The 15,985-nt window shown below is 36.4% G+C and overlaps 1 protein-coding gene across 6 annotated transcripts in view; it reads right to left on the reverse strand.

Annotated features, from left to right (window-relative positions):
- LOC121367863 (neurofibromin-like) overlaps positions 1 to 14,856 on the reverse strand; it is a 103,554-nt gene extending 88,698 nt beyond the window's left edge. For all 6 annotated transcript variants that reach the window (XR_005957440.1, XM_041492291.1, XM_041492292.1 and 3 more), the window contains exons 1-2: positions 14,750 to 14,856; positions 7,544 to 7,687 (exon numbers count right to left, since the gene is read on the reverse strand). Coding sequence is in view for 5 of the 6 variants with exons in the window: in XM_041492291.1 (XP_041348225.1) it covers positions 7,544 to 7,687; positions 14,750 to 14,809 (204 nt within the window). In the remaining variant the exon portion in view is untranslated. The remainder of the gene's footprint in view (positions 1 to 7,543; positions 7,688 to 14,749) is intronic.
- Positions 14,857 to 15,985: the final 1,129 nt, after the last annotated feature.

Genomic DNA, 15,985 nt, shown 5'->3' on the forward strand with positions numbered 1-15,985 from the left:
CCTGAGTGAGTGCTCCGCAAGGCTCAATGGGTAGGTGTAAACCACATGCACCGACCAGTGATCCATAACTGGTTCAACAAAGGCCATGGTTTGTGCTATTCTGCCTATGGGAAGCGCAAATAAAAGATCCCTTGCTGCCTGTTATAAAAAGAATAGCCTATGTGGCGACAGCGGGTTTCCTCTAAAAAAAACAGTGTCAGAATGACCATATGTTTGACGTCCAATAGCCGATGATAAGATAAAAAATCAATGTGCTCTAGTGGCGTCGTTAAATAAAACAAACTTTACATTTACTATTTGCCATTTCAACACTGAAAAGTCAAGATGTTTCTCCACTGCTTAAGAATAGTGACAGTTTTATTCTGCTTTAACTACACAGCTTACGAAGAAAGGAAGGAAATGTTTTATTTAACGACGCACTCGACACATTACACAGCTGATGATAACCCATAGTTTGTACAGGATTTTGGAAGAACAGAAATCAATTTCCTGGCCCCCCCCCCATCCCCACCCCCCTTTAACATTCAATGACTTTTTAAGACCATGCACACTATGTATCCATTAGGAGAAAAAGAAGAAGAAAACAAAAAGTATTATAATTGTAAAGCTTTAATAATAACCAATTAAACCAGTCATTTTACTTATAATCTTATTTGTACAGGGTACCATTAGGCTATTTCTGGTATACCATCAGCTATCCTGTCTGTGAGATGGTGCATATAAAAGATCCCTTGCTACTAATGGAAAAATGTAGCAGGTTCCCTCTCTTAAGACTATATGTCAAAATTACCAAATGTTTGACATTCAATAGCCGATGATTAATAAATCAATGTGCTCTTGTGGCATCATTAAAGAAAACAAACTTTCTGTACAGGGTACATGCACACAATGTAAGACTGTGACATGACAAGGCAGTATTAACAACAAGACTAAAAAGAGATACACATCTGTTTTAGGGAAGGTCACTATCACTTCGACTGAACATGCCACTGATAAAACACGGAGAGGTTCAATAGTATTTGTGTGTGTCTGTGTTCAGAAGACAAAAACTTGGATAAGACAGAACAATGGAAAAAAAATCTAACAGAATCAGCCTCACTGAAAATGGCACGGAACCGGCACAGTGTAATGGGATCAGCATGATTAGCATGGGAAAACTGGAGGATGGGGCAGCTGTGAAGAGCAGTAAGTAAACACCTGACTGTGTGTTATATACTGATATCACACACTACTATATTATATAATCATATCACACACTATCGAAACTCACCCTTTGTTACTTGTTACCATAAGTGTTTGACAAATGTTTGAGAAAGTTACTAGCCGTCACAGAAGCTTTGACTAATGAATTTTATAATAATACAGTTGATTATTTTCAGTTAAAATACCAAACTTCATCCTCTATAACATATTACTACACTGACACATTTTTATAATGAAATATGTGACTTTAAACAAAATATCTTACACATCCATTGCTGAGATCACCATTCATTATTTATGGTAACACTCAACTATAACACATGTGTACTGGTATTATTGGTTTAAAGACATGACTGGCTGATCTTAGATGCTGACCTGGTCACCACAGCCATAACATCCAATGAAAAAAGTATCATCAAAATTTATTGACCTGTGACATTTCAGTTAACTTGAAATTGATTGCTCTGTGACATGTCAGTTTACTACAAGTGCAAGGGCTGCAAATATGTTTTAACTGAAAAAGATATTTTCGATACATTTTCAAACTAGGAATAGCAGGCAACAAAGTTAAGCAGGATACTAGATAAAAAGAAAAAAGCTGGAAAGGGGCCATTCAAGAATTTAATGCATAATATGCCCCATGCACTCAACATATAAAATCAACCTCTACTGAGGGGATTCGAACCACAGATCCTCAGTGTCAGAGTCCAGCACTCTACTAACTGAGCTAATAGGAAATTACCCACTAATTTGGTGGTATTGTGGTTAAGCCATCGGACATAAGGCTAGTAGGTACAGGGTTCGCAGCCCGGTACAGGCTCACACCCAGAGCGAGTTATAACAACTCCATGGGTAGGTGCAAGACCACTACACCCTTTTCTTTCTCCCTAACCACTAACAGCCCAGATAGCTGAGGTGTGTGCCCAAGACAGAGTACTTGAACCTTAACTGGATATAGACCTTTCCCCAGGATATTTTTAAGGCGCTTACATTTTCACTATCAGTTTAACGCAAATGCGAGTGCCAACTTTGTTGTCTATGACAATTAGTAATCGACTGTTAAACGAAAGGGTGCCTAATTAGGTATGAAGGACATGTTTCACCTATTAGAAGTATGAATACCTGTGTACTGTAAAGTTTTAAAAGTTGTTACAACCAACAGTTGATTGTTACATATAGCCAATTAAAGCATAGAGCCAATTGATTTAAGGCCCTCAGATGATGCCTAGGCGCCCTACGCCATATGCCTCTGGGGAAACCCTTGGGATATAAGCACACAAATAAGTTGAAATGAATGAATGAATGTCAGTAGGAGCACTTTATACCAACACCACTAAGGTCGACGACAGTCACCTTTCAGACCCTTGCTTTGGCTTCGTACACAATAAATAAAACATATCCAACAGTAATTTTTTGATATGATATATTTGACAAAAGGTACTTTTTAGTTCGTTCATCTTTTGAAACATAAACTTAATATTTTGTGAAGAATTATGAAAAATAAAAACATACCGACTGATAAACAGCGTTGTCTGCTTGTTATAGAATTTCAACAGGGGTCAAGGTTAGTAGACCAGTTTTTATTTTAATGTGGCAAAGCATTGTAATAATATCGCTAATTTTGAATTTGGATGATGTCACTATTCCAATGATGTCACTTTTCATCTCCTTACAACAACCATAAACTGGGTACATGACATTTCTGTTTGAAGAACGCTGGAAAATTTCCAATGAGAAATTGCTATTGAAATGTTTTTGTTTGAACATTGCTAATGCATCTGAATGTGTTTGAAGATAATCTTGCAATTAAAAAATTCCACCATTTACAAAATATGGATTTCAAGTGAAATTACAGTAAGATATGTTATATGTATTGAGTACAAAGCCAAAACAATGGTGCGAAGAGTGACTGTCGTCGACCTTACATATATATGTATATAGCCTTTCAAATTCAGGTGATCTTTCAAGGGCATTTTCTAAAAACAATAACAACCAAGCATTCTGACAGTACTACTAAAGCAACACATGTCCCTTACGGGGCCCAACAAGTTTTTGTATGTCCTAACTTTTTTAGCCATAATTGTGTGAAAAATGGGTAAATCACCATGAACATCAAACATGATCTGTAACTGTACATAATAAACCTATACATAAACTTTTAGTCCAGTGTCTTGAGGCAAATAGGAAAAAAACCCAAAAAGGTCTAAAAGTCAAACTTGATCTGTAACAGTTATGATAAACTATGCACAAAATTTCAGCTTAATATTTTGGAAAATTGCGAAAAAAAAGTCAAGACAACTAAATATGGAAGAGACACAGACAGGAGGACGGAGACGAAACCTATAGTTCCCTCCGGAGGACAAATAACTAGTCTTACATTTCTGACTCTTGTATTTATGATACATAGTAAGTAAAACAAATGTGCAGTTATTCTAAATTCAACTTACTTATGTGACAAAATAAAACACTAAAGACACACAAGGTTAAAGTTAATACAATTAGTTGGACTGGCTGGGGACAACAGTGATAAAAGTTCTACTGAGAAACAAATCTGCAACAGCTCTTTGCAGCAATAATGATGATTGCCAACACAAATTTTGAGGGCTGCAGATAACTCTGCGTCACACCAGGGCTACAGTGATATTCAATGTTGGGCTAGTAAATAACTACTAATGCCAATGGGATGGCTTTAAGTTGTAATGAATATAATGAAAATTTAATTATTATAACCTGGGAAATTTTTCAGAGGATATTTTTCCATGGCTGGTGAAAAAAAGTTGTCAAATGCTACATTTAAGTCTATTTTGTAAATATGAATATCCTGCTCCCGCCCTCACTCCACCCCACACCAATGTTAGTATTTTTTAAGTTCTATATCCCTCTTTAGGTGGCATATCTGATTATTACTATTAGTAAAATTGTAGTAACTTAAAGTAGGGCTAATGAATTTTTAATCATTTCTAGTAATTTGTTTTAATCACTGATCCCATGGCTAGTGGATTTTATAAAAATTCTATCAGACCTGGTAACACTTGTCATCAATGCCATCTCCTTTCACTGTCCTTGTGTCCTTTTGATCAACATTATAGGGTTCCCCATTTGTATTTGTATTTTCTATGGGTTCGAACATGGGCCGCTTCCTCCAAAAGAATCAGCATAGAAATTCCCAATATATATATATTTTAATTATTTCTGTTATAATAAATTAATTTCACAGTGGCCTAAATATAAATCCCAAGTATGATTTACTTGCGCTAATTTTCCTATCAGACATAGCATCCTGGTGAAAAATCCTGAACAAATCCCTGATATTGGGAATATTTAGTAAAGAAATTGGGAATTTTCAGTGCCACTATCTTTTGGGAAGGTGCCTATGTTCAAACCCACAGAACGCTTGGATAAAATCCCTGAATATAAAGAACCAATATAAACCGATGTCATCAGATATGACATTCTCTAACGATGTTACTTTTACATTAATTAAGAAATGGAACAAACTTATGTTGCTATAGCTGGGCCAATGGGACGGCTTTAAGTTGTAATTAATATAATGAAAATTTTATTATAACCAGGGAAATTCTACAAAAATCAAGGCTATTTTGCCATGGTCCTATGCAGTGTTCTCGCTGCTCCATTTAAGCAGGGCGGCCCACCCTGCTATTGCATTTTGCCGCCCTCCTTTCACGTTCTCCACCCTTCTTTATTTTCCAGCACCCTACTATATTTTCCAGCACCTATCTCCGCTATTTCCAAATGCACACTTTTTTCCACACATAAAAAAAAAAAACCCACAATGATCAGTCTGCCCACTGGACATCAAAGAAACAAGCTGCGTTGTGTAGGAAAAAGCAACTGACGAAACATTTACCGTAACATAATTTAATAGTATTTTTAACAGCCTCTATTTTGTCCTATACCTGTATCCATTTGTATATTTAATACAAACAATATTTGAGCAATGAAAACATTTTTATTTTTTTATGGATTCAGCAATCTCCGACTGGAAACACCCCCCCCCCCCCCCCATTTAAAAAAAAAAAATTCACCCAGTGAGAACACTGCTATGTGTGATGGGATTGGGAAAATTAGCATGTAACTCATTCTAGGGATATGTTTTCAGGCCACTGAACAATGCAGTACACTACTGTTAAATTAATTATTAGAACAGCCATAATTAAATCAATCTGGTCTACCAGTAGATCTAACAGCATTGCGTGGACTCCCATGTCCAGGTGACATTTCATCTATAAATAACAATTTAAATATCGACCAATTACACTTCGCCGTTTATAACAGGGGACAATATTTCGAAATCTGAGGTAACTGGAAGTCGGTTCACGTGGTTTTTACCTAGGTAACCAATTGTTCGGTTACGTGAATTATATTTGCTTAACCCGTGAGTTACCTGATTGGTTACTTCAAATTTACGTTGAAATTATATTTTAAATACATTGTTTTTAGCTCAAACATAAAGTAAAAACAAATACAAAATAAAACATTTTACCAAAACAAATGTCTTTAATGCTTGCTAAAGTTAACAATATTATAAAAGAACTGAATATCAGCCCCAGTATTGAAACAAAATACAGGGGCGTAACCAGGCGTGCTCGAGCCGGGGGATTCAGGAGGCCTTCCCCTGTGAAAATTTTGAAACTCGCTGTAGATGCATTCTGAGCCTTTTCGGAGGCATTTGTTTTCTTTCTTTTTTTGAGTCAATTTTAAGAGGATATTTTATAGAACAATTACAGACAGCCTCGACCTATTCCCAGATTATGTTTTTGCATTATGCACATGCGTACTCTGTGTAATGGGCGCTGCGCATTTGAAATAGATACATAATCATTTGGAGGGATTCTTCTTTTTTTTCATTTTGCAGTGGCTATGCTACTTTCACTTTATCGATGGTACTTCTATACTACAGTGACGTTCTAAATGTTTGTTTTTTAAAGCTCATTATGTAATATTTAAAACTACATGAGGACAACATCTTGCATACGTACAGACAAATTTGGATTCCTGTTTAAGTTAAAACTGTTTTTAACATATGCAAAATTATAGCCAATCCAATATTATGTCTACATATATTCCTTTAGCGATAAAATAGCAGCAGATAATTTAGCCATCCCAAGCAGTTCGAGCACATTTCTTTAGAACTTTTTAAAAAGTTTAGACTGGTCGCAAGTTACAACTGTTGCAATATAACGTTGTTACTGGTTTGCTGCGCATCAAGTATTTAAAAATCAGTCTAAAACATTTGTCGGAATACTAAGAGTATGTCTGCGTGAATAAACGTCCTGTAATCGTGAAGTTTACAAGTTTTAATTTCTGAACGTTTACAGGTCATGACTTAACCAATTTGCGGTTCGTGTAAATTTAATTTTGCGTAACCAACACACGAACAGAACGGTGGTTAGTGTGAAATATTGTGCCCTGTTATAACATTATTCGGGAGCATACAAATTCTAAAAATATCGCGGGAGACTATTTATGCAATAGACGAACTTGCTGTTCTATTTCAACATTTTAAAACAGGGGGGAAAGTGCAGTAATAAACTCTGGATTGTATACTAGTATAAACAGATTTTATGGCTATACCATGACGGGTCTTGAAACAAATTTTATATAAAATTTTATATTGAAATTAGTTTCCAGCATACTTCGTAATTCACCCGAATCATTTCGTATACCCTCGGCATAATCCCGAATGTTTTCAAATCACTGGCATTATTTTGCAAGTAAGGTTTTGATTGGTCGAATGAAAGGTCAACTGGACATGAGCTCCAACGGGCTCCTGTTAGATCCACATGTAATAGTGGAGCTAATTTTAATTAGATTGTAATTAAATATATAATGGAAATTTTTAGTATGGAAATTGGGAACTTTCAGTGTGTCATAATGCTTTTACGAAACGAGTGTCAGTAGTCTTGTATCCTGACAAGAGTTTCGTAAAATCAGTATGATTCACACGCGAGTGTAATAATTTCATTATTTCCATATTATCCAAAAAAAAAGGTTTAATGAATAACAAGCTAGGACCATGTCAAAATGTTTCAAACCTAATACTATAAAGAGACGGGGAAATGACATCATTTTCCAAAATGACGTCATTTTGGTAAGCAATAATACAGAGCTTTGACTGGGGAAGCCGCATTATGTTATGACGTCGCTCCTTAAAATGACATCATTCATTGTTTACATGAAATCATTATGACACACTGGTTATATTTTCCTGTATATCGTGAAATATGTGGATAATAAATCTCTGTATAACACAATGAATATAGGTGAAATTTAATGATAACACCATGCAGTAAACAGTAACTGAAAAGTCGAGACTAACCATGAGCGAGACTGACTGCAAGGTCTTGGTAAGGCCGTTGATCACCAGTGAGAACTTGTACTTGCTCACATTCACCAGGCATTCCTTGTTCTGCTTCACATTCTGCACAGACTGGGTCGTGTGCAGTCCCGTCTTTATTGGCAACTGGAAGAAAGAAGTACAGTTCAAATTGCTATATAGGACACACTAAACATAACAACCACCACTCTACAAAAAATTCATTCAGCATACATTTAACCTTTATATTAAGGGCATCTGCAGTTTAATAGTCATGTTTTGGTCAAATGAGTGGTCTTTGTAAGTTAGGCTCCTATTTCTGAGCATTTCTCACTCCAGCCAGTGCACCACGACTGGTACATCAAAGGTTGTGGTATGTGTTATCCTGTCTATGGGAAGGAGCACATAAAAGATCCCTTGCTGCTAATCAAAAAGCGTAGCCCATGAAGTGGCGACAGCGGGATTCTTCCTTCAATATCCGTGTGGTCCTTAACCATATAACCGTAAATAAAATGTGTTGAGTGCGTTGTTAAATAAAACATTTCCTTCTTCTTCCTACTTCTGAGCATTAAAATTAATTTTACAAATATTTATGTGATCTAGCTTAGTGTAAAACCAGACAAAACAATACAGGCCGAATTTATGAAAAACGTCTTGAAAACAAGTACATGTATTCAACCCCTGCAATTTCCCACGGCAATCGGCAATGCCGTGGAGGTTTTTAATTCTCCGTGGCACTTTTATGACTTGGGACTATAGTCCATGGTTTTTTCAATGGCATGGGCATTTTTTTAATTGCTGGGGTTGTGTATTTTTTAAGCATTAAGTTATAAATATATGTAATTACACATGTGTACTGTTAATTAAGATAAACACAGATTTTGTAAATTTAGCCCTACAAGTTTCACTGTAAAATGGAACCAGGAAGGAAGGAAGGAAATGTTTTATTTAATGATACACTCAACACATTTTAATTATGGTTATATGGCATCAGACATATGGTTAACGACCACACAGGTATTGAGAGAGGAAACCCGCTGTCACCACTTCATGGACTACTCTTTCAATTAGCAGCAAGGGATCTTTTATATGCACCATATACAGGATAGCACATACCACGGTTTATGATATACCAGTTGTGGTGCACTGGCTGGAATGAGAAATAGTGGAACCAGGAAACCCTATTAATGTGGCTCTATCTTCAGGCATGTCTATCAAAGGCACAGCCTCTGATATAGCCAGCAACTACAGAGAACATTTTGTTTTCAACATCTAGATTAGCAATATTTCTAGTCAATTGAGAATTGATTAGCAACTACTGTTTAATGTTTTAAAATTATGTAGCAATCTCTGAAAATTATGTAGCAAATCAGAAGTGGGTATGTAATTGCCCTCGGGTGACCCTACAGTCCAAGTATCATTGTACTTAAACTTGATAACAACTCCAGAGTAAAGTTCAAAAAGATGATTTGTAAAACAAGTTCAATAATACATTGAATCGATCAAGGTCACATCCAAGGTACTTTAATAAAGTTTTGAGGACATAAATAAACAGTAGTTTAAATTTGTTTATTTGCCAAACATGAATTAATTTAAAATGCCACATAAGGCACTGAGGGCAGGACAAGGGGAATGCATTGGCTGGGCTATCAGCCCCTTTTCACAAGTGTGACTTTCAGTTTGAGAGTGCCCGCCATCAGGACAGGACAGGACTAGGTTTTAACGTGTACATTTATGGTAGCACACGCCTATCATGGGCATGGGTGCTGTCCTCAGCCGGCTCCCCTGTCCCTGGCAGGAAAAGGTGGGGGAGGTAGGAGGAAGGACCGCCTGCACTGACTGTCACAAGAGAGCGCCAGCCACCCGGATGATCGGTAGCAGGCGGAGGGTATGGTGGTGCTATGGAATTTGGAATTTGGTTGATGGCCAAAAAGAATGCCAAAGGGAATGAGTGTGCATTTTAGATGAAGGAAATTTGACACATTTTTGAACGGTCATTCTAAAGAGTAAAATAAGGGAGAGTTCTACGTATAGGTTTGGAATTAGTGCGTCGAGAGTAGCTTGTTAATTAGACTTCATTGATGCTGGGATGTCTCCCTAGGTTGCCCATAGGGCCCTTAGAAAGGGCCTGACCTCTTCTGATAAAACTTGGCTTCCTTTCATACCCTAGCTGGTGGGACACGCCAAAGGGATTAACCAATCAGAATGCTCCCTGCGTGGGACAGCTGTCATGGATTTTGCAGCTAAAATGATGTGGCACAAGGGGGCGAGAACAGAATCGGATGGTCTGCTGAAGATATTAACATTTGAAATGGGTAGGAAACTTGAAATAATCTTTATTACATGTAATACATAATACCACTTTTTAGATTGCAGCATAAATTCCAATAGCTATGTTCAACAACATCAATCGGGATGTCCACTGCATTTTTGAGGTGGGACAAAAGAGTATGTAGCAATTTACAACTTTATAGAATTATCAGTAATTTGCACATACATGTACAATGTATGTACTTGAGTTAAAATAATATTTAGTAAAACAGTCGAAGGATTGATTTATAGATACTGACATAACAATGACAAAATTTGCATACTCATAATAACAGCTAAAAATGGCTGTAATTAATTCCAATTTATAAAGTGGGTTTCATAAATTATAGCTTTGCAAACATAAATATGTTTAATAATATTAAAACTGAAATTTATTGAAATAATCTTTTCTTTTTAACTTGCAAAAGCATAACATTGAAACCTACTGTTGACGTCATTTTTGTAAATGACATATTCTTTCCCAGTTAAAATAGCAATGTCGGGTTTTGAAATTGGTGTTTTGCTTTAACATTTCACCTATCTGGTTTTATGAAAGAAATGCGTGCAAAGCTTTACAATGATTATGATATAGTTGAATGTCTGTTTTAAAATATACAATTAATTAATGGACAATCAAGGGACGGCCATTACAGGTGGATATAAGTTTGCAATGGATGGAATTTAGAATATAATTCAGTATAGGACCAAAACGTATCATGACCACAATTTACGAGGATTATTTTACCAATTTACACAAAAAGCCAAAGTAGTAGTATAAAATGTTGAAGCAATGTCAAAAACTTTAAAGTTTGATAAGCCCCAAAGTACTTATGTCTGCCACCATATAACCACAATTAAAATGGGCTAACTAAAACATTTCTTTCTTTCTTTCTTTACTGGAGTTTCTTGCAGAGGTTAGTATCTTGATTTTTCTACATTTATGAAATGGTGAACGTCAGATTAAAGTTTGGCAAAGCTTGCATAATCCTTTTGGGGTGGCAAGTTGATGTGCTTCATGTACTTTGTCTGAATCGTCCCAATAAGTACCTTCCAAGGTCTCAGGTTGACAAAAAGCCAGCGAGTATCAATGACAATTTCAATGAAGACCATGGCTCATCCTGTCTAGGTATTTTGTGCTGAGAAGACACAAATGGCTGTCTGCTTCAGGATCATAAGATCGAGTTCAGCCAGACCGAGTAGAAAAAAATATGATAGACGGTAAACCAAATGGCCACATTGGGAACCAATCCAATAGTTTGTGAATGTTAGTGAAACATTAGCTGACTGAACTAGGGACTGGCTGAACAAGTGGCTGGCTGAATTAGGGGCTGGCTGAACTAAACTGGCTGAACTAGCGGCTGGCTGACACAGGTGGGAGTTTGTGGATCAGTGGCTGAAGGAAGGAAATGTTTTATTTAACGACACACTCAACACATTTTATTTATGGTCATATGGCGTCAGACATATGGTTACGGACAACAGATATTGAGAGAAGAAACCTGCTGTCGCCACTTCATGGGCTACTCTTTTCGATTAGCAGCAAGGCATCTTTTATATACATCATCCCACAGACCGGATAGTACATATCACGGTCTGTTACACCAGTTTATGTGCACATTCAGAAGCTGTTATAATGCACACCTAACCTGGGCGCAGGGCTCGGCCGGCTCCTCCGTCCAGGACAGGAAAAGGGTTGGGGTGGGTGGAAGACTAGACTGCCTGTGCTGACAAGGGAGCACCAGCAGCCCAATCGGAATGGGTAGAGGATGGGGGCAATTTTGGTGCTATCGAATTTTGAATATCCCGTAGGATTAAATCAAAACGAAAAATTGTGCACAATTTCTTGAAGGAATTTTGGCACATTTTTTTAATGCCTCATCGAAAGAGGAAAAAAAGGAGCTACATGTTAATTTAAACTTAGCCGAGAGTAGCTCATGGAGAACAAGACAGATAGCTCATGGAGAACAAGAGTGATAGCAAGGCTTTTGCACTGGTACACATATTCAATGATACATAATGCACATTATTGATTAATATCACCAAGTATAATCATATAGTTAATTAATAAAATGGTTAAATGTGACGGCTATTCTATACAACGGGCGCAGCCATTTTGTACCATCCCATGAATACGCCCTCTGGCGAGCTGGTGGTTACATAATACCTAAAGTGTTATATCAGGAATTAGTCTTCGAAATGAAGAAACAAAACATACCTGATTTTTGCAGATGCATCGCAATGTTCTGTAATAATATCCATCCCAGTAACATAGCATCGTGTATATGTGGTTTATTTTTCAATACAAAATAAACCACCATTGTCAAAGTGTTGATATAACTGCATGTTTTGTATATAAATTCTTGATTGGCAGGTGTATATTTAGACGGTCCCCAGACACTGTGTCTAGACACACTAAAAAGACATGGCTCTTTTATTAAGATCATAGGGTATTGTGTGAGGGGGGGGGGGGGGGGGGGGTTAAAGAAAAAAATACTATAACTCCATTTCGTTATATTGATGCAAACTGAAATATATTTAGTTAAATAGTTTATTATACTATCAAGTGTATTTGTGTTGTTTTACAAGTCAGGTTGATGAAAGCGAAGCGCCTTGTCATAAATTAGAGCGTTTGTTTACACTGTGCATAATAGAGAAGTTAGACAGAGCCAACGTCACTTCGCCCAAAGCTATACCACCTGACATCACAAGAAGGCTGCCCCCAGTTTGCAGGAATAATCATATTTTTTTATTAACTCTAAAATTTCCCATTTTTTATTTGTCAAAGTGTCAGTATGTGTTGGTGTTCCGGGTATGCATCTTTCCAACACATAAGGCTCTTGATGGAGTTTAGTCTACCCTTAAATGGTAAAGTTTACAGTAGGTTTCACTGTCCGACTTTCAGGGGTAATTAACACACTCCTTACTCGTGGTGATTAGGAATTATTTAATTTGCTACTAGCCACGCATTTGCAGCTCGAGACGAAGGAAGGAAAAAGAAAAATGTTTTATTAAAAACGATGTACTCAATACATTTTTATTTACAGTTATATAGTGCTGGACATATGATCAAGGACCACACATTATGTGGGGAGTAATGTTTGGTAAACTTTGTAATAAGTACTCACATTATTAATTTCATGAATCCAATAATTAATTTTCTTGTTTATAATCATCTGTAATTTGCATAATCTTGCTTACTATTAATTGATCGATCGAGCAATTTCCCACTTATTTAAAAGTTATAAATAAAGATTATAACATATAATTATTTATTACACATGCAAATTACTGTAAATATACTATGTATTGCGTCATGAAAGTATTGTGAGTGGTAGCAATGGTCAAAACTGTGTGTAGAAAGTACTGCGATCTCATCTTATGAGTAATATTACAAAGAACACAAGCACATTGTTTTAGTCAAGAGCTGAGGTGAAAGTTCATACCATGTGTTGTTTTAATTAATTAGAAAGCTGGTATTAAGTGTTAAATCACTGGTTTGCTCGAACTCATTATCAATACTGTTGCCATCATGAATAACATTTTGAAACGTTTAGTGTATAAGGCTAAATTAAAGAGCTTACGCTTTTAATAATACTAATAATTTTGTCTTTTTCACAAATATATTCATACTATTGCGTAGAGAAAGTCAGGGCTTCTAGATTATGGCAGCCCCACTCCTCTGGCTAATGATATTCAATATTTTGCTAGTAAATAACTAATATTGCCATGCTCCACAGCTAGTGAAAAATAAATAATGAAATGTTGCAGTTAAGTCTATTTTGTAAATATGAATAGCCTGCCCCCACTCCATCCACCCACCCCAATATTAGTGTTTTTAATATCCTTCTTTAGGTGACATATCTGATTATTACTATTATTTAGTAAAATTAAATTGACTTAAAGTATGGCTAGCGAATTTTTAATCGTAAATAGTAAAAAAATTAAATCACTGATCCCATGACTTTATAAAAATTCTAGAATCCCTGGAAAGTACTGTGCTTGGTAGTCATTAATAGTTTTCGCAGTCCTTTGTCGCTAGCATAACTTTCTAGATTTACAGTATTATTAATCCAATCTGTCTGTGAGTAATAAACTTAATATAACAGTCAGGAATTCCTTTTCATTTATAGTTATTTCCGTGCTTATATCCAATTAAGGTTCAAGCATGCTGTGCTAGGCACACACCTTAGTTATCGGGACTGTCTGTCCAGGAAAGTGGGTTAGTGGTTAGCAGAGAAAGTGATGTACTGGCCTTACACCTACAGATGGAGTTGTTAAAACTCGGGCAGACCCAGTACCTACCAGCCTTGCAGGCTTAATCACTACACCACTGAGGCTATTGACAAGAATCATATCCTCAGATCCTGAGTATTAACTGGAATTAATTATACCTATATTTATCACATGTCTAGATGTACAGCCTTTTAATAAGATAAGATTCATTTGTTTCTTTTACATTGTACAAATTTTTTACCAATTACAATTAAAAGCTGGATAATAATAACATGTGATAAACTGTGTATTTGTGTGTGTACAACAATAAATATTTGCCTACCAAAACAAATGCATGTATATTTTATTTTTGGCATTTTTACTTCTCAGGACAGCTCATGAATATTAATGAGAAATACTGGTTTACGTTTTCGTCTGTTTATTATCTTTTCATTTTGAACAAAGGCTATATTTTGACAAAATACAAGCTTCAAAGACTAATTATATAATAACGCATGCACGTGTTTAAGGAAATTCATCATCAATGAAGAAACTATGCAAATGTCGGGAAAAGGATTCGATCTGCTCATTTTCATTCATAAATTACAGCGGAAATGGCTACATCATTATTACGAGCTCCATTCTTTGCATTGACAATGCGATCAAATAAAACAGTAGGTAAACTACCTGTGCATCAAACCGGGAAATGAGCGACTGCACCCATTCCCCAGGTTTTTGCGTTGCCATGGCACAATTCTGTATAAAAACCAAGATTTTAGTACTCTTCCTCAAGCATGAACGCCATATTTCTCTTTATTTTTTAATGAAGATCTGGGCATGCGCAGTTAAGCTGTCACCCCATATTTGGCAGCGCACCTTGCTGGCATAATTTTGACGTCATTGCGGTTTGACCTATATTGTGGAAGTCGGGTCAATGGGCATGTTTATGGACCGCCCACTCTTTCCGATAACTGAAATTTCGCCGACAATTCGCCGAAAAAGCACCTATTTGTTAAACCAGTCTATCGCTGTCGAAATAGTTAACCCTTTACTAGCTGCCTCTTTGCTCTAACAACCTAACATCTACAGATACACATTTATAACAACTAATTTTAACATTTTGATAAACTGAACAGAAATTAGACACCTGTACTGCATTTTACTATACTTTTTTTCTTCTTCAATATGATAACTGTGTGTAGGCCTATAGCCTACACGTTCGTATGCAGGCTACATGTGTGACAACTGGTTGGGTGTTGTTGGGGGGTTTTTTTTTGGGGGGAGGGGTTGGGGTGGTGCTGGGTTTTTTTGGGGGGTTTCACTTTATTTTTGTGCATAAATGTACAATTAAGGTTCAAGCTCGCTGTCCTGGTTACCCATGCATTGACACACCTCATCTACCTGAGTAGACCCAATATCTCTGTCTTTGTAAAGCTTTATTTCATGTTTTATATTTATTTTTTTAATGATTTGTTCAACACCTTTTATTGCACAATTACATATTTATTTTTAGTATTTAGGGTTTCCACGAGTACTCGAGTACTCGGGCACGGGTCGAGTCTAACAAGACTCGAGTCTGTTCACAGGACTTGAGTACCCGTACTAGGTGGATTACAATGAATCATCAACTATAATACACTGGACAATGTAGGACAATAATTTCAGCAGTAGATAATCAACGTTATAAGTTACACAATAATTATATGATCATGCGCAGGTTTCTCTTTTTAAACCGGCCGTCCGTCCTTCACAACACTGAAAATAACCTGTTTCTAAATGCAATGCAATAACATGTTTTGGCATCCATGTTCAGCGCTGGAATTAACTTTTATTAAGATGCTATTTAACTGTATTCCTTAATCTCATCATCATCTAGTGTAAGTGTCGGGTATTCAGGTCCGAGTCGAGTTTGACCCTCAAGTA

Source organism: Gigantopelta aegis, chromosome 3 (genome assembly GCF_016097555.1).
Source record: "Gigantopelta aegis isolate Gae_Host chromosome 3, Gae_host_genome, whole genome shotgun sequence".
Taxonomy (NCBI): Eukaryota; Metazoa; Mollusca; class Gastropoda; order Neomphalida; family Peltospiridae; genus Gigantopelta; species Gigantopelta aegis.